Below are 25,466 nucleotides of genomic sequence, written 5' to 3'. Positions count from 1 at the left end.
TATAAATTCTACTAAAATGCATTCAATAAAACTTCGATGGCATATCTAAAAAACATTCTGAAAGTATGCATATGTAAAACGAGCGAAGCGGACCGAAAACGCTTGGCTTGCGAAGATGAAAACGTAGGCGCGTAAACTAGCATGTGTTAATTCTTTACTTTAACGGTACACGTACTTATATACATTGTACTAATCACGGGTTCCTGTTTTACATAAAGTATGTTTTATATATATAGAATATTTTGCGTTATCTCAAGAAAATTACGCGTTTATTCGCCAAAGCTTCGCGCTATATAACGCGATTTTTTTTTTTCAGCTATGAAAATGAGCTCAATGCCTTTTCATAATTTAGTTTATTTAATTTTTTTTTTTCTTTTTTTTTTTCCTCGTACGGAAATTGGAATTTCCAAAAGTTACATTTCCTTTATCAAATATTTCTTTGACTATGCACCACCCTCTTAATTTTTGCAAATGAATCATCTAGGTCTAATCAGATTGATTTTTAAGGGTTGGTAGTTATGTAGCAGGTATGTGATTTTCAAGGTATGATAAGATAAGATAAGATATAAAGATAAGTTGTATGTTTTGCACCCACCCCCATTTTTTTTCTTCTTTTGCGTACGAGTTATCTAAACTCTGTGTCAACATGGCGACTATGGATGACGAAACGTGGCTAGAGAAACGTGAAATCTTGTAAGGCGAGATATTTATATTTTGTGGTAATTTATCCAATATTGCATCACCGTTCATTGACATATAAAACCTATAAAAATTATGTGCCAAGAAACGTCTCAGAAACTATGCGAACGCTATTACAAAGTATGAATGTTTGTTTACTGAAATTTCAAAACTTGAGCCTGAGGCGTATTTTGTGAAGACGCGTTGACGTGTTCGGATGGAAAGTCAGAAATATTGAATGATTATGTACATGTGAAGTGCATGTAAAAAACTACTGAAATTAGTTATTTTAATAATAATTACTGAAAAGGTTAGAATGCTTTACTCAGGTTAGTACGGGTATTGTTTATATTTCGAGTTTCCTCTGTTCGTGTAATATTCATATAGGCAAGACAATTTATTGTTCAAAAATACCTATAAGATATATCTTCAGTTCTGTGCTCATGCTTTCTGCTCGTTTATAATTGTTTTAAAATTCATGAAAGCTTGGAATAGTTAAGAATGGAAGTGCATCACTTATAAATCTTATTGATATATTTGCAGGATTTACATATGGACTAGTTGAACCACATACTTTTGGATACAGAGAGATAGTTGTATATTTCGAAATGGATGAGGATGCATTGCGTGGGTTGGACCCTCAAGCTAATCCCCAGCTCCAGGCCAGGGTATGTTGTATTATCACACATTTATAAACTATACTCATAAAGCTTACATGTTGAATGTATCACTAAGTACTCAGCTTCAGTGGAGGGTAGGTACTGACTGTCAGTCCATCAGAGTGGGCCTGCCAGTTAGCAGGGTTAAAGGATTTTCCTCAGCGATTTGAATGTGGGTTCTGGTCCTTTCAATACATTTGACCAAAAATTTGGGAATTCGTATTAATTATCAATTGAGTAATAATTTTCAGGTAATAAAACACTTAAAACGCTTTTTATTTCATTGCTTTCATAATTTAACCATTCTGTTCTTTTGAATTATTGACATTAAGATTACCATTGTCTGATTTGTCTTTTATACTAAGTAAGGTAGAAATGTGTATATATATAGACTATTTAAGCTATTTATTTTTCAAATGGGACATGCCAAAATGATCAGTATTTTATAAGCCCTAAGGCAACATTACTACACTGCTACATGTAATATCATTTGAACATCATGTTTTAAGCAGTGACACTATCATAATCACATTTCATGAGTATACAACAATTCATTTAATTTGCAGTTTTCCCTTCACTAAATAGTCAAACTTTTGCTAACAGTATATTGAGTTTTGGCACATAATATATCCCACACACTTTTATATACAGTGAAAGTTCTCTAAACCGGCCGGCTCTCGGACCAGAAAAAAACGGCCGGTTTAGAGGGATGGCTGGTATACCAAGAATTTAGCAATTATAGATGTTTTATCTCAATATTCACAAAGTAGGTACTTTTCACTTTGATCTGGTGATCTATGATCAATTATCAGTGGAGATTAAATTAGTGTGCTTGTACTTAAAGGTAATTATGAATTACAAGAACTATTCTCCCTGAAATCATCTAATTTTAAACTGAAAATCTATAACAGGATACATAAAGAAAACACAGAGGCCTATTATTGGAATTCCTCTTACCTATAAATACTTTGTTTACATTTATCGCTTATGTCATTAACAATTTTGTATTGACGTTTTTAAAAAAGTACAGTAGTAAATATGAAATTGTAATTTGAATATTTCTTTGGAATTTTAAGCCTATGGAAACCAAGAAAATTAATCTATCTTTTAATAATTATCATTAACAGTCATGGGTTTGTTCTTTATTAAATACCACTTATATCCATATGATAGTATGGTGAAACAATATGGCTTTTGATACTGTATTCATTCAATATGTTCCTAACTGTTTTTTACATTTTGTACAGAATTTGGAAGGGTCTCTTGGATTAGCTAAGTGTCAATTAACACCCTTGACAGCACAGGTACACAATAGAAATTAAAGAGACCTCTAGTGTTTTTCACACCTCCTGTAGATAATTTCCCACCTGGCAGGTTGGTCAGTCAATTTGCAAACCTGGATGGAGTCAAGTCAACTCGTACCCTGACCGACTCGTACCCAGGTCAACTCGTACCCAATAGGTCAACTCGTACCCAAAAAGTAAAAGTCCCAAGAATCTGGTTACGAGTTGACTCCTCCTCTTCAATTGATGACAACCCGTACCTAAGCGATATGTCACTTATATGCGCATAGATACATTGCATTATGGGCAGATTCTTGGGTACGAGATGACTTTTGCCTTTTGGGTACGAGTTGACCTATGGGGTACGAGTTGACCTGGGTATGAGTCGGTCAGGGTACGAGTTGACTAGAAATCACCTGGACAATCTTGATCAACCTCTGGCCAAAATTTTATTGTCTTCAAAAAGTGGCCAGTATGTTAAGGGTAAATTACACATATTTGTTCACAAATGTACTTTAAAAAGTAGCGGATGTCCGGTTTTCAGGGGTGGCCGGTTTTGTAAGACTTTCTTTGTAAGGAAATATTAAGATTTCTGCCGGGACTTTGAAAATTGGCCGATATTTAGGGAGAACAGGTTTTCTGAGGGGCCGGTTTGGAGAAGTTTCACTGTATATCAATTCAGGTAATGAAAAGTGAGAAGTGTCAGACACAAATTTTGGAGAATGGAGGGTTTTTTAAAAATTGGGAATGGGGCTGAAATTTGGATCTACATGGGGCAATGGAAAATCCCTGCAGTCAGTCAGTTTCTTCTAGTGTCCAACAGTTATGTGTATATTTTCTAACAAATTATGATCATAACATCTTTCATTGGAGGCTTTAAGCTATGTCTGATTAAGAACTCCCCAATATTACGATTAAATCAGAAATACCAAATTCCTCAAAGAAATACTCATAGATATATATGGTTTGTTTTACTAATCAATACAGCTGCCAATGCAGTTGGGAATCCAGAAATTGAAGATGTCACAGAATATGAAAATAATATTAAAAAAAAAAATGTATGGCTCATACTTTCTGTTTATGAAACCATTTAAACTAATGTTGTCAAATAAATAATTTGTAAAATGTAATACACTATTCAATATATGCATAGTGCATATTGCATGTATAAAAAAAAAAAAAAAGAAGAAGAAGAAAACATTTTTTATTTGTTCCCATTAATTTGGGATTAAATATTAAAGGCATTCATTTTAGACTAATGTCCATTGATTTTGAACTGAATTGATGAGGGTGATTTTCAGGCTTTGCAGTATTTTGAACAACTGAAATCATCTAGGGATGGATGGAAGCTATGTGCTGCAACATTTACCAATGGAAACTACTTTGGGTATGGAGATTTTATTGTCTTTTTCTCTCTGTTTGTGGATATTCAAATATTTTAGAAGACCTTCAAAATAAAGTCATCATTCGTGGGCTATTTTCAAAGCAACAAGCACAGGAACTTAACATTATACAAAAGTTACTGGTATTGACAAGGTGTCCATGTTTACAGTTAAGTTACCAGTATTGATGAAGTGTCCATGTTTACTGTTTACAAAATTTGTCACTATTCCCATCTCTACAGTAATGGAAATAATGTGTGTACCATGACTTAATTAAATCTATGGAAGTTCAGCTACTTACTCATGCATAATCTGTCCCCCTTTACCGTACCTCAGCTCTCTCTGAAAATAAGCAGATTTTGAGGAAAACTATAACCGAAACAACTGTGACATATACATGTTATCAGTACACAATATTTTATGTGTAAATCTAAATGCACTCTCCTTAAGCTCTCTTGGTACTGTGGTTAATTAGGATGTTAACTTATTGTGTAAATTTCAGGAATGATCACGTGAGGTTTTTCTGTCTTCAAGTGATTGGACATTATCTGAAGTCAGGGTGAGTCACTGGAATAAAATCTTGAACTTATTTGAAAATTGCTTAAATAATCTACAGTATGAACATAATGGGAACTGTATCAAGACTAAGTAACTGTGAATGTCAAATGTACATGTGGACTACTAATTAGATTTATTGATTATCAACAGGTACAGGGAGGCTAGCATTGAAGATCAACAGAGTGTGCGCAGTCTTATCTGCACCTGTCTTCAGTTAATGGTAAGTCAGACATTCAAAACAATAATTTCTTTTTCTTTGAATGTTGTTTTGGCTTTTGGATGTAATGTGAAATATTACTCCTTTTTAAAGAATTTGTAACAAAGTTCAACTACTCTAAATAAGGAAGAATACAAGTGGTTTACACCAAGTAGTCTGTTTCATCTGCACAGACAATATCTAGAAAACCAGAATATATATCTTACTATCTTCTTTCAGGGAAATGAGTCAAACCTAGACCGAAGTTTCCTACGTAACAAAGTAGCACAGATTGCCTCCCTTGCTTTTGCCGTTGACTACCCTCACAGGTGGCCATCATTCTTCACTGATTTAATTGGAATTCTGTCTCCAAGTGCCAAGGCTGTAGATATATATCTCCGAGTGTTGCAAAGCATAGACAGTGAGGTTGTAGATAGGGATATTGTCCATACTGAAGAGGTAAAGCACCATTAATCAAATTATTGTTTTCTCATGTATAAGGTTTGCAAGGATTCAAATTTTTTGAAAACATGAATTTACAAAGTATTTGTTTATATTCTTAGACCATCTAAAAGCCACGATGAGTGACAATGATTTGATTGTAAAATTCTATGAAAATTTATTAATTTTTCAAATTTTTTTGCTGATTTTTAAGATTTTAGCCTTTGATTAGTTGCATTTTTTATATGACATGACCAAATTTTCAAAGAAAAGCTATTGACCAATATTCCGTAAAACATGGTGTTTTATGAACAAATTAAAACAAAGTTACAGATGACTGAAAACAAAATTTCACAGCATTTCAATAGCTTCTCATTTTCAGTTATGTCTTTTTCCATTTGAGTTTGAACAGTGAAGCTCACACAAAGAGTTATTACAAACTAAGGATGGCCTCATTTGTGAGGGGAAATGTTCAGTTACTTTCACTCATAATTACTAGGTCAAAAGAATTGGTTTCAGAACTGTATTAGAGTTATAACAATGAAACTCAAGCCAATGATAGCGTGCAGATTGAATGACCAATATATTTTAGCCAGTTTGTCAGAGGCCAAGTTCAACAATACACAAGGTCAACTGATTAATTCTAAAAAAAAAAAAAAAAAAATATTTTTTTTAAATTTACATGTAATGGCATCCAATGTTACAAATTAGGAAAGAATGTAGGGAATTTGAAGGAAAAATCAGAATGAAATCATTTATTTATCATAGTGTATACCATGGAGTTTTCATCATGTGTTCTTGTCGCTCATAATGAAAAACATTTTCATCCCATTAGAGATTCACCTTAAGTTGTTTAGTACTACCTTAAAATAATGTGGAAAAAATTCAACCATGTTTGAATTCAACCATTTAGGATGAGGGTGGAATGGGTGTGAAAATATCCCAGTAAACAATGCTCAAAGTATAGATAGTGTATAACTTTTGAATTATAGAGTGGTTAATGAATTTCTTTTAATTTCAGGAGATCCAGAGAAACACGGTAATCAAAGATGCCATGCGGGAACAGAGTGTGCTCCAACTGACAGAGACATGGTACACTATCCTAGTAAGTACCATTCCTCCACTCAGAAGTGGAAGGCTCACTGATCTTGCTTGTTAGTGTGTCTCCTCCACTCAGAAGTGGATGACTCGCTGATCTTGTGAATGGCTCACTGATCTTGCTTGATGTATTTAGTGTTACTCCTCTGGCCTTTAAGGAAAATATTAAAACCACAGAATGACTTTAGACTACAGTAATATATGCTTATAATGAACATGCTTATAACTATTTCACGCTTTAAAATTGCGAAGTGATATTTATTCCCCTATGAGAGGAAAATACCTAACTCTATTATGAACACCTTGTTTTTCACTGGACCTAGAGGTTCACTATAACTGTGTTATATTGTACTATTTACTTTCTTTTGGATCAGACCCAGTTTCAGTCCAGTAATCCTGAGGTCACTTGCATGTGCCTTGATGTCATAGGAAAGTATGTCTCCTGGATTGATATCAACCTCATCGCCAATGACAAATTTGTGCAGGTAGGACTCGCTGAGAGATTGTAAAGAAGTACATCTGTCTCGATTAAAGTAATAAACATCACTAAATGACAGCAAGCAAGTCAATAAAAAATAGACTGTAGAGTATAGAAGTTAGCGCTACATAATGCAGGGGTGTAGAAGTTAGCACTACACAATGCAGGAGTATAGAAGTTAGGACTACACAATGCAGGGGTATAGAAGTTAGCACTACACAATGCGGGGGTATAGAAGTTAGCACTACACAATGCAGGGGTATAGAAGTTAGCACTACACAATGCAGGGGTATAGAAGTTAGCACTACACAATGCAGGGGTATAGAAGTTAGCACTACACAATGCGGGGGTATAGAAGTTAGCTCTACACAATGCAGGAGTATAGAAGTTAGCACTACACAATGCGGGGATATAGAAGTTAGCATTACACAATGCAGGAGTATAGAAGTTAGCATTACACAATGAAGTATAGAAGTTAGCACTACACAATGCAGGGGTATAGAAGTTAGCATTACACAATGCAGGAGTATAGAAGTTAGCATTACACAATGCAGGTGTATAGAAGTTAGCACTACACAATCAAGGAGAATTGATAAAAATGACCAAACTTATTCCTACTTTAAGTCATATATGCATATCAACTATCAGAGTATCTTATGATGAATGAGATGGTTATATATTATATATTATTTTGCTTGTAAGTTATTCATGCACTTCAGATGTCTCCGTAAAGAGTTACAGGTATCTGCTCTTTGATAAAGATGTGATTTCGGTATGTTTGCAGGTGCTTTTGGAGTTCATGTCGATGCCCTTATTGAGAGAGAGTGCGTGTGATTGTATCCTTGACGTCATTAACAAGGGAATGGAGCCAGTGGCTAAGACCAAACTTATTGAGTCCTTCACTTCAATTCTACAAAACCGGGGCATCTTCAACATTCAAGAGGTAATGTTTTAAGTCAGTCAACATTACTGAGTATAGGCCAAAAGAAAGAAATTGGTTGCACACCTTGTGTGACTCTTCATTTTAACCTGTGGCAATATGAGCAGGAGGACATTAGTAATTTTTTATTTTTGGTGAAAAATATGAATTGTGAAATTCTCTGAGAAAGTCCCCGTCTTGGAGTTTTGATACAGCAAGTCTACATTTTAAGAGTGTACCATGTAACTTCTCAAAACTGTCATCGATAGGGTGTCACATGTCTTGATATCCCTGTATTGCTAAAGATGTGTGATCAGTGAAGCTGTTAACCAGTCATCACCGTACATTATTCAATGAAATGCCAGCAGCAGGCCTCATAGTCCACGGAAATTTTAATAAAAACTTACATGCATGAGAGAATTGTTTATCTGTTTCAAAGAAATTTTAAATTCGAGTTATGCATCCTCACAAGAGCAGGTGCTTTCCATTTCAGACAAAATGACAAATGAATGTGTACATATCTGTTCCATCTTGCAAAATATGCTTTGTAACTGTAATTGCCTTCAGTGAAAGTCAGAATTATAGCAGCTCAGAAAGTAACTATGTTTTCTTTCATAAGATGTTGTTATCTTAAATACAGTTGTGAAAAAAAGAAGTGTTTTATTTGATATCATAATGATGGTATTTATTCAACATGATCAATAACGGATCCGTTTTATTGTGAAATAAAATATTTTACATATAATGAATATGCATACATATATCATGAATGTAACTTAAGTAGTTCAATAAATAAATGGCAAATGAATATTAAACATGTAATAATAATAATAATAAATTCTTTTATTTAGACAGGATAGCACAATTAGTACGTTAAATGACTAGTTTACATTGTGGTCCATGTATGATCAAAGTATCCATTTACATACATTCAGTTCATCTTATACTTTTGATTACAACATGATATTTTTGTGGATTGAATCTACTAGTTAGAATTAGATCCTTCGATCCATTCACCTGTGTAGTGATCATATCTTACTGTAAATCACATTTTATTTGCTATAACATTATCTATGTGTAATTTTGCGAGACTAGCCATTTGCGAAAATTTAGCTCTCATGAATAAACTCTTACACAGAGAAGATTTCAACAATGAATAATGATTTGCGAAAGATATATTTCTTAAATAAATACATCATTAGAACCATGTGAAAATAAGATCTCACGAAGTAAACGTGATCTACAGTAGATTGTTCGTGGATTCTGTCGGATTGTGTGTGGATAATTTGTTGGTCATTTTATTCAGGAGGAGGAAGGGGATTATATGGCCAAGCTGTCCAAGCTGATTAATGGAATTGGGGTCAACCTTATCATCTGCTGGCAAAAGTAAGACAATAAAGGAGCAAATCTAGACACTTATTTCTTTTGTTCTCAGTAGTGAAATATACTGTAAAACAATGAAAATATTCCTCATCGAATACATTGGAAGATTTAATGTCCATATATATTGAGTACATAATATGTAAAAGTTAAATGTCCTATTTAGAAAAATCTGTTTGAATCTGTTTTTGTCAAATTACACACACACACACACACACGCACAAAATGGGGAACTTTCTTTATAAGATGCATTACAATACAGAACAGTAAGAAATTGCAAAAAGTAATTTTCTCAGATTGCAGAAAATGGAGGACCAAGAAAACAGCTTGGTTACCATGGCAGCACTGGAGGAGAAAGTGCCACTGATGTTCCGTTTCCTTAGTAATGAGGATGACGATGTGTCAGGGGCAGTAGCTCCCTTTGTACAGGAGTACATCAGTTTTCTGAAACAGATGAAGCAAATGTCCCCAAAACAAATAGAAAACATCCAGGTAACCCAAAAACAAAGAGATCACATTCAGGTCACCCAAAACAAAGAGATCACATTCAGGTAACCCAAAACAAAGAGATCACATCCAGATAACCCAAAACAAATAGAAAACATTCAGGTAACCCAAAACAAAGAGATCACATCCAGGTAACCAAAAACAAATAGAAAACATTCAGGTAACCCAAAACAAAGAGAAAACATTCAGGTAACAAAGAGAACACATCCAGGTAACCCAAAACAAAGAGATCACATTCAGGTAACAAAGAGATCACATTCAGTTAACCCAAAACAAAGAGATCACATTCAGGTAACAAAGAGATCACATTCAGGTAACAAAGAGATCACATTCAGGTAACCCAAAACAAAGAGATCACATCCAGATAACCAAAACAAAGAGATCACATCCAGGTAACCAAAACAAATAGAAAACATTCAGGTAACCCAAAAACAAAGAGATCACATTCAGGTAACCCAAAACAAATAGAAAACATTCAGGTAACCCAAAACAAAGAGATCACATCCAGGTAACCCAAAACAAAGAGATCACATTCAGGTAACAAAGAGATCACATTCAGGTAACCCAAAACAAAGAGATCACATCCAGATAACCCAAAACAAAGAGATCACATCTAGGTAACAAAGAGATCACATTCAGGTAACCCAAAACAAAGAGATCACATCCAGATAACCCAAAACAAAGAGATCACATCCAGATAACCCAAAACAAAGAGATCACATCCAGATAACCCAAAACAAAGAGATCACATCCAGGTAACCCAAAACAAATAGAAAACATCCAGGTAACCCAAAAACAAAGAGATCACATCCGGGTAACCCAAAACAAATAGAAAACATTCAGGTAACCCAAAACAAAGAGATCACATCCAGGTAACAAAGAGATCACATTCAGGTAACAAAGATATCATATTCAGGTAACAAAGAGATCATATTCAGGTAACAAAGAGATCATATTCAGGTAACAAAGAGATCACATTCGGGTATAGTGGGAAAACAAAAAGATCACATTCGGGTATAATGGATAGTTTTCATGAAAAACTGATCCTTGATACCTTATCTTGGGGTAGGTACAAACTAGTTGGCTGTTGATGGTATATTTGTGCTTGTAATTTTAAAATGTGTGTATCGTCTGTTTACTAAGAGCCAATCTCCTTATTTTTTTAAAATCTGTTTCATAGACATCATCTACTCTTGTTTGCTTTTAGGGTCTGTTGTACACAATTATAAAGAAGATGAAATATGACGACTCATATAATTTTGACCATGAGGTTTGTGTGTTTTATTTTTACATGATATACATAGAAGTTAACCAATACACCATGGGTTTTTATTTTAGTGGGATTTATTTTTGGGTTCTCATTAATCTGCACACTTGCATTAAATGCAAGTGTTTAATGCAAATGTGCAAATTATCATTAATTTCCCCAAAAAGTAGCCTTAATTCATGAATTTGTTGAATAGAGCATTACATGTTCTCTATCGGGGGGAGGGATTCAAATGCATCAAATTAAGTACACATACAGAAAATTAAAAAAGCATTAAAAGAATCTGGGTTATGTAAAGACACATGGAGAACTGAACATGTTGAAATATCTGATAAATCTGTTGCAAATGAACTCTTTCTGTGCTGATTTTGATCAATAATGAATATCACTTGTTTTCTTACTTGTATATGTGTAATTACAAGGTCCCACTGTTTCTTATGTGAGAGATCTGTGTTGTACATGACATGCATGTTTGAAATTTGTGCAAATGAACATGTATAGAAAATGGTTGTTTAACCAGTTTTGTAAATTTGAAGGGTGAGGAGGAAGCCATGTTTCAGGAGTACCGTAAGCAGCTGAAGAACATTTTCACAAACCTAGCAGCTCTGGTAACTAATGTCATCCATACTTATTGAAATTATAACATAAGATTAAACACATGTTAATCTGCTCAGCATCAACTACTGGTTAAAATGTTCTGTTTGATATTCTGAATTACTGGATCCCCAGTTCATTAAAAGTAATCCATGTGTGTACAGTAACTGAATTTGGAGATTGAATTCTCGGTGATTGTGACATGTCTGCAGGACACTGAGCTGATCTTGAGAACGGTCCACAACCTGGTGACCCAGACTCTGCCCCGCTGGGAGGCCATGAAGGTGTGCGACGTGGAGGTGGCCATCACAATGCTGTACATGCTTGGTGAGGCACTACCAGTAAGTACATTTTTAGTCAACCATTGTCAACAATGATCTTCAAGTATTTGTTACTATACAAATATATCAATGGACCCTGATTCCATTGATTCCCATTTTGAATTCAGTTTGCTGATCCAGATATCTGGATTTGTATAGGCTTCTATCATACATATGTGGATGTATCTTACTCTCAGTGAGCTGACATAGTTTGCATTGCTATTCTGTGATAGCAAATACAGTAAATACATGCATTGAATTGAAACACAATATCTGCAGTCTTAACATCTGTCATAAAGGATTCTATATTAAAAAATTTATGTGAACTTCTACTTAGCAAGCTGCTGGTTATGTCAATGTATATGTTGTTCAGCTTTAGTAAGAATAGAAGTAGACTGTACCTCAATAATTAAATTACTGACTGATAGGAGTGAGAAATAAATTACTGATAGGAGTGAAAAATAAATTACTGTCCGATAGGCGTGAAAAATAAATTGCTGACTGATAGGTGTGAAAAATAAATTACTGTCTGATAGGAGTGAAACAAGGTCCCAGCTAATAAAATCCCTACAGATGCAGCATTAAACAGAATAAAGTTAACAAATGTAAAGACCACTCTTTGAATGAAATAAATTTGTCATTGAGTCTACTTTGATAACATAGACCCTGCATTGATCTACATCTTCTTTATTGCAGAGTTCCCAAAGTCAACAATTTAACCCTGATGTTTCCAAAGCCAGTGCTCTACAGGATATGATCAGGATGGTCAGTTCACATTCCCCACCTACCTAATCACTAACATGTACTGTATTGTGTATAATGTGCATCAACAGTTTAGGAAAAACATTCCTGGAAAAAACATTCGTCCTATGTGTAGTTCACATCCACAAAATAACAAAATAGGCATGCAAATCTCTAAAGTCAGGACGAAAATATCCCAGTAACAGCTGCAGATTATGTGTAGATGTGTGTATTGTTATACAAACAATGGGGATAAACAATTACCATAGACAGAGCCACAGGCAATTATATCTCTTGGGTTGGAATTTACTAATACAGAGGACTCTTTAAAGGTATAGTAGCTCATTTTGTTAAGAAATATTTTAAAGAATTAAAATAAGGCTAATTGACTCAAACAAGTAATTTTCAGTAAATAATAACAATTTTATACATTCATCTGCATTTATTTCCAAATTTAAAACAATTAAAATATTGAAATTACATCCTCTGAATTTTTGCTTCCTAGACAAAAATTCAATCTGGGATGAGAAAAAAAAATTCCACCAAAATGAGCTTTACAACCTCTTTAATAGTAAATTCGAACCTTAGCAATATAATTTTCTGTGGTAGAGATTGTATATACAAGTGACTTAAGTCTAGACGACCATCGCAAACCCTCATAAGAGTTGGAATTTGCAAAATCCAAAAATCAGCAATCTGATTGATACATTTCAAATCTTTTAACATACAATCAGATTGGTCGGTGTCTTCTTGGGTGAGCCGACCACAAGTTCAGACAAATATGGCGGATAAGGCATAAACATGGAGGAAATACTAGTTTTGTTTTGACAGTAATTTTTTAAATCAGGTATTAAATGATATTGATTTGCATGTAATTGCTTTATACAGTAAGGTACATGTATTTAATAGCAAACAACTGACCTAATTACATGGTTATCTTGAGAGCTGTGACAGCGAAAACAGTCATCGGTTACCTGAACGTAAAGCTAAATAAGGGGGATCCTTTAGTTCTATGAATTATGTGTGTCGTCTGGGTTAGAGGTCCTGGAAAAAAATTAGCAAATTACACATTACTCTATGGTATACTCGTAAATTGGTTTTATTGTTTCATATCCTTAAGGTTTGAGTTTAAAGTGAGGAAATAACGGAAATACGAAATGTATGACTGAACTTTGTGAAGTATCATAGCACATTATATAGATGGAAGGCTTTGAAAATTGCACACATTTATTGCTACAAAATGATTTTGATAATTTATGCATACAATGTATTTTTCCCCAGCTTATCACAAGTCGAGTCAGCTGTCAAGGCCATATGATTGTTGATCTTCAATTCTTTGAAACTATCACACGATATGATAAATTTTTCCTGGCTGAACCTCAACATATTCCTGATGTTCTGGTAAGTTCTTCCAAGCATTAACATTTTCCAGATATTTTGGCAAATTATTCCATCTCTTATAAGAGGTGTATAAATCCAGAAAATTGATATAATCTAAGAGTGAGAAAGAATAATTTATAACAGGGATTTAAGTAAAAACTGAACTTACAGATGGCTTTCACTGATGAAAGAGGATTTCGGCATGGGTCAGCACAGGTCAGAAGTCGAACTTCCTATCTGTTTTCCAGGTTCATCAAAGGACTCAAGTGAGCATTTTTCATCAAGTTTAAATAGCATTTAATAACAAGAAGTTGTATTTTTGTTATGTGAAAATTAACTGTTTTTCTATTTGTTTTGTTTAATATCAGGGGACAATTAAGCCCTTACATTGAGGATGTTCTGAGTCGTATTCAAGATTTATTGATGCTCAACACACCAGACAATGGGTACCAGCATCTCTTGTCAAATGAGGACCAGTTATTTATTTATGAGACAGCAGGCAGTCTCATTGTCTCAAGCAATCTTATGCCAGAGGTCAGTTCAATTGTTTGTCATTACATCGTGCAAAGTATCGTCTAGTAAAATTATTAGATACTGGTCCAGCTGTTCTAGTTGTTTTTTTTAAGTTAGTATTGAGCGTCTTCATATGATTTAGATTCCTGTTTGTTCACACCATGCTTGCTCAGGTGAGCGAATGTGGCCCATGGACTTTTTTTTTTAAATTAAGCATTATATTCACCTTTAGTATTCAATTTAAGCAGTTATGGTCCATTTCTCTGTAAAACTGAGTTGTGATGTTCTATATTTGGTATTAATCTTTTTGTTTAGATCCATGTTTAACAGTCTGAACATTATTTTGCCTGATGAAACATTTGACCTCTGAGGGAATGAGAGATTATATGAGTACTTAAAATGTGAGTGTCTTCGGAAATTTTATTTGAATATATTATGTTTACAGAGAAAACACCACTTAATGAAAGAACTCCTTTCGCCTATTGCCAATAAGTTTGAGGGCTTGTTGAAGAAGCTTCAGGTGGAAACTAATGACAAGAGGCAGTACGCGTATGCACAGAGCATCAACATGGCCACATCACTGGCAAGGTAACCCCTGGCTTCTGTCGTTATCCTTATCTAGGAATTGGTTTATTGCAGGGAAAGATGTTTGGTTTCTTTTAGAAAACTTGAATTGTCACATGCTGGGACATTTACAGTGATGAAAATTATCTAGATAAAGTACATTTATACCAAATGGCAAAAAAATTAGTAAACTGATTTTATATTAAACATGATTTCACTGATTGGAAGGGGGGGGGGGGGCATATCACTTGTTTTTGTTTTTGACTGGTTCCATGATGATAAACTGGATAGACTGGAGTCAAATTGACTTGTAAATATCATACAAATATCTATTGACTGTTTGAATCATATTTTAAATTTGTTGACTTGTAGATTGTATCTATATTTTATGGATTTTAAAATGGGATTGAATCAGTTGATGGTCATCTGTTTTTTATTCTTGTCCCAGAATGAGTGACTTTGTAGAGTGATTAAGAAAATGAATTAGTATCATGTCTTAAATTAATATTGTTTCACATCCAGTTGATCAAATTCTTTTTCCAGCCGAGTGAGCAAGGGATTTTCTAGTCAGCAGACCATGCAGGCCTGTGGTTGTGTGGAGACGTTCACAGATCTCCTAAAGATCTTCCTGCAGGCTGTAAATGTCCCTGTCTACCGTCAACTGATTCAGCAGGGGGTCAGGCAGTACCTCCACAGAATGGTTGTCTGTCTCGAGAAGGAAATCCTGCCATTTGTACCCATCGTTCTGGAAAACCTGCTGAAGCAGCCAGAGGCCAGAGAACTGCATGATTTCTTACCACTGATGAACCAGCTAATTATGAAATTTAAAGTAAATTTGTGTTTAATGAGTTGTTTATTTTTAGAGTGATTTAATTTTAACGGCAATTATATATGAGCATTAGATTCATGATTATTGTCCTGAGCTCTAACAGCCTCCATTTAAAATTCATTTTATACTATGACCAACATTTCATATAAAGTACATCTTTTGCAAATTTGCAACAGGGTGCAATAGTTCCTTTCCTGCAGCAAGTGTTCATGCCTTTGGTGGGAACCATCTTTCAAGTCCTGTCAACCCCTACAGATGACCTTGACCAGGTCACAGCTGTGGAGAAGAAGATGCTACAAAGGAGTTACTATTTATTTTTGTCCACCATCATTTCTAATGACTGTCTGGATGTTCTCAAAAACCAAGGTACAAGTCAGACATGTCCATTTTCTTTATCTTAAAGTGTGAAAATAATGAAATGACAGATTTCTCATAGCAGACATATTTAAATTTTCTCTTGTGTCCATGTATTGGTAGTTACAGAGGAGTAGTATTTGGGATTGGGATGACAATAACAGAATCAATCAATTCTTTTTAATGCTTTGTTAAATAAAGCCACCTTTTTTTCCAGAGATGAATAACCTTCATGACCTACTTTTGACCATTGTCCAAGGAGCAGCAGACATTCCAGACCCACAGGTTAGTTATATATTAAATTCATCAGGGATAAAGACCTAAAAATGAAAGTGTGCTTTTATCAATCAAGTACATAGATAGATATCATATTGATAGTTTACATGGAATTTAGCCAAATGTGAAATTTATAAGATTTAATATTTAGCCTTCAATGTAATCGTGCTCTATATTTCTCATTTTGTTTTTTAGAGTCAGAAAATGTGCTACAACATAATGCGGAAGTTGATCGAGACATGGGGTATGTAGTGGCTTGCAGTGGGGTATATAGTGGGCTGTGGTGGGGTATATAGTGGGCTGTAGTGGGATGTGTAGTGGCTTGCAGTGGGGTATATAGTGGACTGTGGTGGGGTATATAGCGGGCTGTAGTGGGGTATATAGTGGACTGTAGTGGGGTATGTAGTGGCTTGCAGTGGGGTATATAGTGGACTGTAGTGGGGTATGTAGTGGCTTACAGTGGGGTATATAGTGGGCTGTAGGGGGGTGTAAAGTGAGCTGTATTGGGGTATATAGTGGGTTGTAGCGGGGTATATAGTGGGCTGTGGTGGGGTATATAGTGGGCTGTGGTGTGGTATATAGTGGGCTGTGGTGGGGTATATAGTGGGCTGTGGTGGGGTATATAGTGGGCTGTATTGGGGTATATAGTGGGCTGTAGTGGGGTATAGAGTGGGCTGTAGGGGGGTATATAGTGGGCTGTGGTGGGGTATATAGTGGGCTGTAGTGGGATATATAGTGGGCTGTAGTGGGGTATATAGTGGGCTGTAGGGGGGTATATAGTGGGCTGTGGTGGGGTATATAGTGGGCTGTGGTGGGGTATATAGTGGGCTGTAGGGGGATATTTAGTGGGCTGTAGTGGGGTATATAGTGGGCTGTAGTGGGATATATAGTGGGCTGTAGTGGGATATATAGTGGGCTGTAGTGGGGTATATAGTGGGCTGTAGGGGGATATATAGTGGGCTGTGGTGGGGTATATAGTGGGCTGTAGTGGGATATATAGTGGGCTGCAGTGGGGTATATAGTGGGCTGTAGGGGGGTGTAAAGTGAGCTGTATTGGGGTATATAGTGGGTTGTAGCGGGGTATATAGTGGGCTGTGGTGGGGTATATAGTGGGCTGTAGTGGGGTATATAGTGGGCTGTAGTGTGGTATATAGTGGGCTGTGGTGGGGTATATAGTGGGCTGTAGTGGGATATATAGTGGGCTGTAGTGGGGTATATAGTGGGCTGTAGTGGGATATATAGTGGACTGTAGTGGGGTATATAGTAGGCTGCAGTGGGGAATGTTGTGGGCTTCAGTAGGGTATGTGAGGGGTATGTTGTGGGCTGTGGTGGGGTATATAGTGGACTGTAGTGGTGTATATAGTGGGCTGCAGTGGGGAATGTTGTGGGCTTCAGTAGGGTATGTGAGGGGTATGTTGTGGGCTGTGGTAGGACATGTGGTGAGGTAAGTAGTGGCTGCATTGTTTAATGTGTTTGCTTGGGCTCTAATTCTACTCTCCGGTGTATAGTACATCTTTGAAAGTTTTCTGTTATTTTAGTTTGTAAACATAAAGTCAGAATTTGTGTATTTCTGGCATAAGGCCAATGATACAGTCATCTAGTTACATGTACTGCACATGTACAGTACCCGCAACGTTATTCTTGACATTACTATCGTGTTCTATCGTTCGTGTATCCTATCGTATCGTGCGTGTATCCTATCGTATCGTGCGTGTATCCTATCGTATCATGTTTTGCATTTATCAGGTTTTCCGTTTTCTATCGTGTTTTGCGTTTATCAGGTCTATTGTGTATCGTGTTTTGCGTGTATCAGGTTTTCCATTTATTGTGAAAATCGTTTATCGTGTAGCTTCAGAAACTATCGGGATTGTATATTAAATCTATGATTGAAGGAGAACATAAAGCTGTCGATTTTAAGGCAGAAGAAGAACTATATGTCTGTCCAGAGATGGTGAAAATTAATCACAATTTCATTCTAAGTAGTATGAAAATTAGGCAGTGATTTGCCGAGCAAACCGGAGACAGTAAATCTGAAAGCTCCTTCATCTGAAGTTCATAAACGTTTGTTTGTCTAGAAACAATTATTTTTAATTAACACTAACAGAGAAATAGGAAGTTCCGATTTGAAAGGAAAAAGCAGTAAATTACATTGTTTATTACATATATTTTAATAAAGACTCTTTTTCTTTCGATTTTTTCCACCTGTATTCTATTTATATACCAACTACTGAACTTGTGCGCATCCATGTATCACCCGTGTTTTGACTGCAAACATTCTCGGGGTCATTGTATTTCACACATTTAGAAGATTAAGTTTTTAAAGGTTGCATTGGTGTTGCATCTCCCATAAGTCTGCTCAACTGGGCACGAATTGGCTGTCATCGTTGTTTTTTTTTTTTACTTGTACATGTATACTTATACATGTACCAATAGTCGTACGGGTAGATACTGAAAATTGATGCCGGTTTTGGTGATTATTTGAATTTTTTTTTACATACTAAACACAAAAATCTTTAAGCGTTTCAAAATTGTGAATTTAAAAAGGCCGGGTTTTGTTCATTTTTTCATAGTTTATTTATTTTTTGTTATTAAGATATCAATTCAAATACATATGTTCCAATTACTTATGACTATCAATTATCACTCATAGTGTAGAAATATCTAATGTATGAAGATTTGGTGTAGTGCAGTGGATTTTTTCAAAGCGGTCTTGATGAAATTAATTGTAATTGTTGAATGACCGGTGAACTTAGAGCTTGATGCAAAAGAATCCCCTCGTTGCTACACAAAAACTGTTACTTGGTTTTATTTCACATTCAAGATAATAGACATTAGAATAAGAAAGCTACTGAAGCATGATATCACTACATTATATTACATTTAGTTAATTCCGTGTAATTTATATTAACTATAATTTTAGAATCATTGGCTGTAACAATTCATATAGATATCAAATCATGAATTAAAAACCGTATATAGTTTAGTTTTCTGATTTTAGCAGTGATGGCGTAAAAAATTGAATTAAAAATAATTTTTTGAAAAATAAGTACGACCATGGATTAAAGAAATTGTACGTTTTAGGTGTATGATGAATATTGAAATCCTTCAGTATTATTATCAACGTAATGTTATTATGTTGTAGGGATAAAAATTTCGTTCTGTCCAAATTTACAACATTTCTATCAGGTTTTCCGTTTATCGTGAATCGTGTTTTGTGTTTATCAGGTCTATCGTGAAGATCGTTTATCAGGTTTTGCGGTTATCAGGTTTATCGTGTATCCTATCGTATCGTGCGTGTATCCTATCGTATCGTGTGTGTATCCTATCGTGCGTGTATCGTGTTCTATCGTTTATCATGTCAAGTATAACATTGCGGGTACTGTATATCATACTGCACATTAATGTCATAGTTTAAGTTGTAAGTGTACTAGATTTTGAGCAGACTGACAGTAGTCCTTTTTCCTATCCCTAGGTGGCAACAATGGATTGGTGGGGTTTGTGGATTTTATGTACAAGAGTTTCCTGCCAGCCTGCTTCCTTGGCCCGATGAAACCAACTTTTGATTTAAACGATGGACAGACTTCATTGGTGATTTGATTTCTTTTGTTTCATTGTCTCTATAACGTAGTTGGAGAATATTTAAATTTCCAACTCAAAAATTACATTTATTTAAATGATAAATGTAATTGTGACGTGACAACGATGTTTACCGGTCACAAATCCATCTGTGTACCAACGGTTATCCAGCCGTGAAAAAGGAACACTAAATTTAACACTATTTTTGCAAGACAATACACATCAGCACTTCCCAAAATCCATTGAAATGCCAGTTATCATGCCACCATCAACTCAAACTCTAATTTCACATCAATTTTGCCTGAACAAAATTCGCACCTCGATGGCAAAAACTTCAATGATATTTTCCCCGAGTTTGGATGACCTTTTATCCAGCAGCAAGTACCAAATGTTCCATCCTTGCAGGGATGCACAATTCACAATTTAAACATAGATGCGCAACTCCATGAATCAAAACAATGGCGATCAACAAGTTTGCTGCATGCGGTTGTGTCACAGCTTCTGAGGCAGCTGTTTGGGTTAGGGTAATATGATAAAGGCCTATATATTATTAATAACTTTCTCACATTGAATGGAAAGTTAAAAAAAAAAAAAAATTATGATTGTTCTTGTTTAAAAGTTGTTTGTTAAATTGGTTCAAAAATGTAAAAAAAAAAAAAAAAAAAAAAAAATTCAATTTCCGAATGCCCCCCCCCCCCCCCCCCCCCCCCCCCCCCCCCCCCCCCCCTCTTGATTGTCCGATTTCTACATTGATTGCTCTGTTGTAGGACATATTTGTTATATGGATTCTTGGCAGGGTATATGGACTTACATTCCCTGTCAAAGTATATATTCTCCCATAAACTTTGACAGGGAGTATGAGTCCATATACTCTGCCAAGAATCCATATACATGTAACTATTAAATAATTATAAATAATAATAATTATATATATATATATATGTATATATTTACACCAGGGTTCCAAATTACCGCTCGCCCACTCGCATTGGCGACTAAACTTTGCTTGTGGGCACCCAAAATTTCCGTTCTCGTCGCCCACTTGGCGACCATAATTGTCCGATCAACATTTTTCTTTCCGACCGATTCGAGTCCTATTATAATTGAAGTTCAATTTCCGGTTGAGGTTTTGCCACTTGGCGAGACATTCCTGGGGTATCAAACCTTCCAAAATGTATTTAAACCCGAAGTTGAACAACGCAAGGGTTACTTCAAACGAAAAGAAAGCGTCTGCTTTTAACCAAAGTGGAAAGAAGGGGAGAATATGGCTCGATGACGGCGAAAAGGGGATGACGTGCTGTGTGTACAAAACATGACACGAAAGGTCCAATCGTTGTGACAGCTTGCCCAAGTTATAAACTTGACAGCATCGTAAAGCTGAGAAATTTTGAAATAACATAAAAAGTCTGAAGAAATGTGAGTTAAAGTCAGACGCAGCAAAGATCATAAAAGTCCATGAACTCTGATATTTTTGCTAGGTTGACGTAATGAGAGTGGAAATGAGAGAGGTATTTGAAAGAATTACGGGGAAGGAAACAGAATTTAAATATTGATATTTTAATTTTTTAAATAAATTGCAATGTGACTTGATGTTTCTTTTTCTTTTAAAAAAAAAAACCATGTTATTCAATTTCATGTTATGTGTGGGCTACTAAAATTCCATGTGGGCTAACAGGATTTCTTATTCAGGGGCCCACTTGGCCCCTAAGGTATTCAATCGAAGTTGGAACCCTGTACACACACATGTATATGTTTGGAATAACAGTTTGTATTTTTCAGATATTTAAGATTGTTAAAATAATCTGAAACCTGACTTTTCAGTATTTTGTCTTTTGCAGGCTCTGGGAGAATGTGCTCATTGTCTGAAGTGTATGGTTGACAAAAGGGTAAGTTTGAGGAAGTTAGTAGTAATGGCACATTTTACACTATTATGATAATTATCAAGAAAAGTACAAAAAGTTCATGTTCTTGTGACAATAATGAAAGTACATGTATAGACTATTCTACATTAAGATAACAAAGGTCTTTACCGATTGTATTGTCACAGGGCCAGGAGTTTTTGACCTACCTGTCCACAGATTACCTGCCTGTATTAAATGTACCAGCTGAAAACATTCAGGTAATGTTCATACTCTCTAAATAAATGTACCAGCTGAAAACATTCAGGTAATGTTCATACTCTCTAAAAAGTCCGAGACTAGATTTAATTTAGATGATAAGGATTGCTGACTTCATTGATAGATTACAAGTTGTGGGTGATGGAGATTTTTGTGTGGTGGATCAATGTTAACTGTTGAATGGATCAGCCACCAGCAGGGTCATAGTGTTGATCAAAGCATTTTGAAACTCCCAACCTTCAGCAAAATTGGCTGATTTCTTTTATACTAAATATGGAATTAGATAAAAAAAATCTGCTGTCTTTAGAAGATGATAATGCAAATGTAACCATTAAATTACAGAATTTGAAGACTGTTGTTGAGCAGGGGTTGACAATTTTGATATGACATTCTCATAAATAGAAGTAAAAATGTTAGTTATCTACAGTATACGATTTTCGAATTTAAAGTACAAGCATTTTTAATCATGAAAGATGTTTTTTGCATTTACAGGAATTTTGTGAAGCTTTAAAAACCGACTATAGAACTTTTAGAACTTATCTAAAGGTGAGTAACGAGTAAAGGAAAATATTTATCTCATTAGGTTACAACCATGTAATTACAGATGCTTGCATATATATAGTTCATTAATTAAGAAATAATGACTTTGTAGGTGGAAATTGTTGAATAATAACCTCCAAAGTCAATAGATTTTTTTTGAAAATGAAAATGAAGTTTTATTTTGTATATTGAGACAACAGAGATTGTTAGGTTGACAGTGAAATACAGTTGACTCTTAATGACTTGAACTTCGATATTTTTAAGTTCTCGATCTCTTGAAGTAGTCTCCCAGTCCGTATGGTTTTCCCTATATCTATAAATAAATTTATTCTTAAACTCATAATCTCTCGAAAATTTCAACCTTGAGAGGTAAAATTCAAGGTCTTATATCTTTAATTCTTTAAAATGTGTGCATGATACCTTGAAGTGCTCACTAATTTTTTGCTAAAGCTGTTAGTCACTCATAACCTAATTTGCAATTCTTTGAAGATCATTTAATCTGAAATGAAGCTTGAATATTGTACTGTAGCTTCCCTCTTAAACATAAGTAATTCAGGTTTGCTTTAATATTAGTGTGAAGTCTCTCTAGGGAAATCTTTCAATAAATTTACATAGCAATCACAATTTTACATTATTATAGAATTATAAACAGTAATATGCTTGCTTGCAGAATTTTTTCCTGAAGGCAAAGTCATGACACATGGTTGGTGACTGTTAGGAAGATCAATGTAGATAAGGAATAGTCATCTCGTCGATACAAACTGCTTGGTGCCACCAAAAAGATGTCTGTGTTCTGCAAAGCGAACTGGAGGACTGAACCAATGGTGACTTGTTTTGTAGTCATCAGTGAATCCCCACATACACTGTGATGAAAATGAAGTTGTTCATTGTTTTATCATTTTCATCGGGGGGGAAAAGTGGTGTTATACCGTTGTGATTATAGTTCATTCATACAACACTGATTTTAAAAATGATCATGTTCATCTTCTGTTTTAAAGCCAAGCTACATCCCATATGTGTCATAATGCTGTGTGACTGTTTGGATTATGTGCCCTTGTTGTGTGTTGTGTGTTGATATGTGAATGTTTAAGTATTATGTTGGTTAGACCATTGTCTTATTTTGCAATAGATTTAATGAGAGGGGAGAAAGAGAGATGCGAGTTGGTACATTTTATAATTTTGGATCACACAAAAAGATGTCACTTTTCTAATCAAATATACTGTTCAAGAAATCTTGAAAATATTTTATTCAGTTTTATTTTGATTTATTTGTTTTAAAAAAAACCAAACAAATCATGATTTTTTTTTTTTCATGATTCTTTCTTTCAGTTTTACAATATGCATAAAAGCAGTGCATTCAGGGTTACATAAATGTTTCTGATTACTTTCCAGCAATATACATTTTGTGTTACTTTCTCTTTAATTTGTATGTGTTACAAATAGGGTTGTTACTGCTATTGATATTGTTATCATTGAATTTTTTTCTTCTGGTCAATAAAGCTTGAAACAGTTTAGAGAGTTTGTTATCAACTTGGGTTCTTCCATTGAGGCAGAATGTACATGTATGTATTATATATTCTTTACACCTCAATGTCTTACTTTTGGTGTGCTATACCCAAATTATTTTTTGTTTATTTTGTGGGTTTTTTTTTTTTTTTTATCTCTCTACACTTTACAGGGAAGTACAATGCACAGGAAATCTTAACATTTGTTGAACAAGAATGTAAATACAGTTTTACTATGGACTAAACAAACTGGTGGACAGTGTGCATGGCAATCCAAGAACAGGGTCAGTGGTCACCAATGTGTGTCAATCTGAGAACAGGGTCAGTGGTCACCAATATGTGTGTCAATCTGAGGACAGGGTCAGTGGTCACAAATATGTGTGTCAAACTGAGGACAGTGGTTACCAATATATGTGGACTATTGCATGGCAATCTCAAGCCAGAACGAACGATACTTGTCATGTATTTAATGGAAAACCGTATGTCCACGTCCCTACATGACTCGTGTGTAAACTTTGTAATGCATTCCATTTAAATGTCAGCTATATATGCGATGTGTATTGTTCATAACTTTGAAAATATGCATGATAGTTACCTCATGTAGAATATATGTGTATCAATAAAGCAAGTGCAGATCCAACAGGAATTTTAGGCGGATCCACTGAAAATGGTGGCTTGGGTGTAGACTTTACGAGTATGGAGCGCCAAATTAACATAAACTAAAATAGTAGCTTTAATTATTTGATGATATCATTATTTCATTTGATGCGCGCTGAAATATTGCGCGCATTAATTGAATTGATGATGGCATTAATTATTCTGCTGAATTGATGATCGTTATAATTGTTGCTCTCTTCAAATGAATTGTAGCGCACAAATAATTGAATTATTTAAAGATATCTTCAATTGAATTTAAAAGATTGTCAAATCATTTATACCGAGCTCCAAATTTAATGCGAGCAATAATTCCACTACATTGATGTTCGCACCAATTGAATTGATGAGAGCAATAATTGCATTGGAGCGCACATCAATTATTGCTCTCATCAATGGACTTAATGCGTGCATCATATCAATTATTGCTCTCATCAAATGAATTGATGCACGTATCAAATCAATTATTGCTCTCATCAAATGAATTGATGTGGGCATCAAATCAATTATTGCTCTCATTAATTGAATTAATGCGCGGTTAATTTGGCGTTCCATACACGAGTGTCATTTTATTCAGTTTTATTCTTGTAACTTTTTGATTGATTCATTTGGAAACCTTACAATATAGTAGTGAATAAACAACACTGGCAGGAAATA

General features: G+C 35.0%; 1 protein-coding gene across 3 annotated transcripts; it reads left to right on the top strand.

Moving 5' to 3' along the window:
- Positions 1–611: 611 nt before the first annotated feature.
- On the top strand, positions 612–24,162 carry LOC125654913 (exportin-T-like). 3 transcript variants are annotated; one of them, XM_048885020.2, is made up of 28 exons: positions 612–693; positions 1,222–1,346; positions 3,922–4,007; positions 4,505–4,561; positions 4,711–4,780; positions 4,997–5,215; positions 6,219–6,302; positions 6,670–6,780; positions 7,558–7,716; positions 8,999–9,078; positions 9,369–9,564; positions 10,787–10,849; positions 11,383–11,454; positions 11,653–11,781; positions 12,457–12,525; positions 13,783–13,902; positions 14,053–14,147; positions 14,250–14,415; positions 14,840–14,982; positions 15,502–15,787; positions 15,964–16,153; positions 16,359–16,426; positions 16,613–16,661; positions 19,890–20,005; positions 21,832–21,879; positions 22,041–22,112; positions 22,603–22,656; positions 23,321–24,162. In XM_048885020.2, exons 2-28 carry the CDS (start codon positions 1,287–1,289, stop codon positions 23,345–23,347), a joined length of 2,889 nt encoding a protein of 962 aa, XP_048740977.1. In that variant the 5' UTR covers positions 612–693; positions 1,222–1,286; the 3' UTR covers positions 23,348–24,162. The 3 variants fall into 3 exon arrangements, with proteins under 3 accessions (XP_048740977.1, XP_056000713.1, XP_048740976.2); XM_048885019.2 differs by lacking the exon at positions 612–693 and adding an exon at positions 798–1,007; XM_056144738.1 differs by lacking the exons at positions 612–693; positions 22,603–22,656; positions 23,321–24,162 and adding exons at positions 794–1,007; positions 22,453–22,560.
- Positions 24,163–25,466: the final 1,304 nt, after the last annotated feature.

This window comes from Ostrea edulis, chromosome 7, assembly GCF_947568905.1.
Source record: "Ostrea edulis chromosome 7, xbOstEdul1.1, whole genome shotgun sequence".
Classification (NCBI taxonomy): domain Eukaryota; kingdom Metazoa; phylum Mollusca; class Bivalvia; order Ostreida; family Ostreidae; genus Ostrea; species Ostrea edulis.
This window is presented reverse-complemented; position numbering and strand designations above follow the sequence as displayed.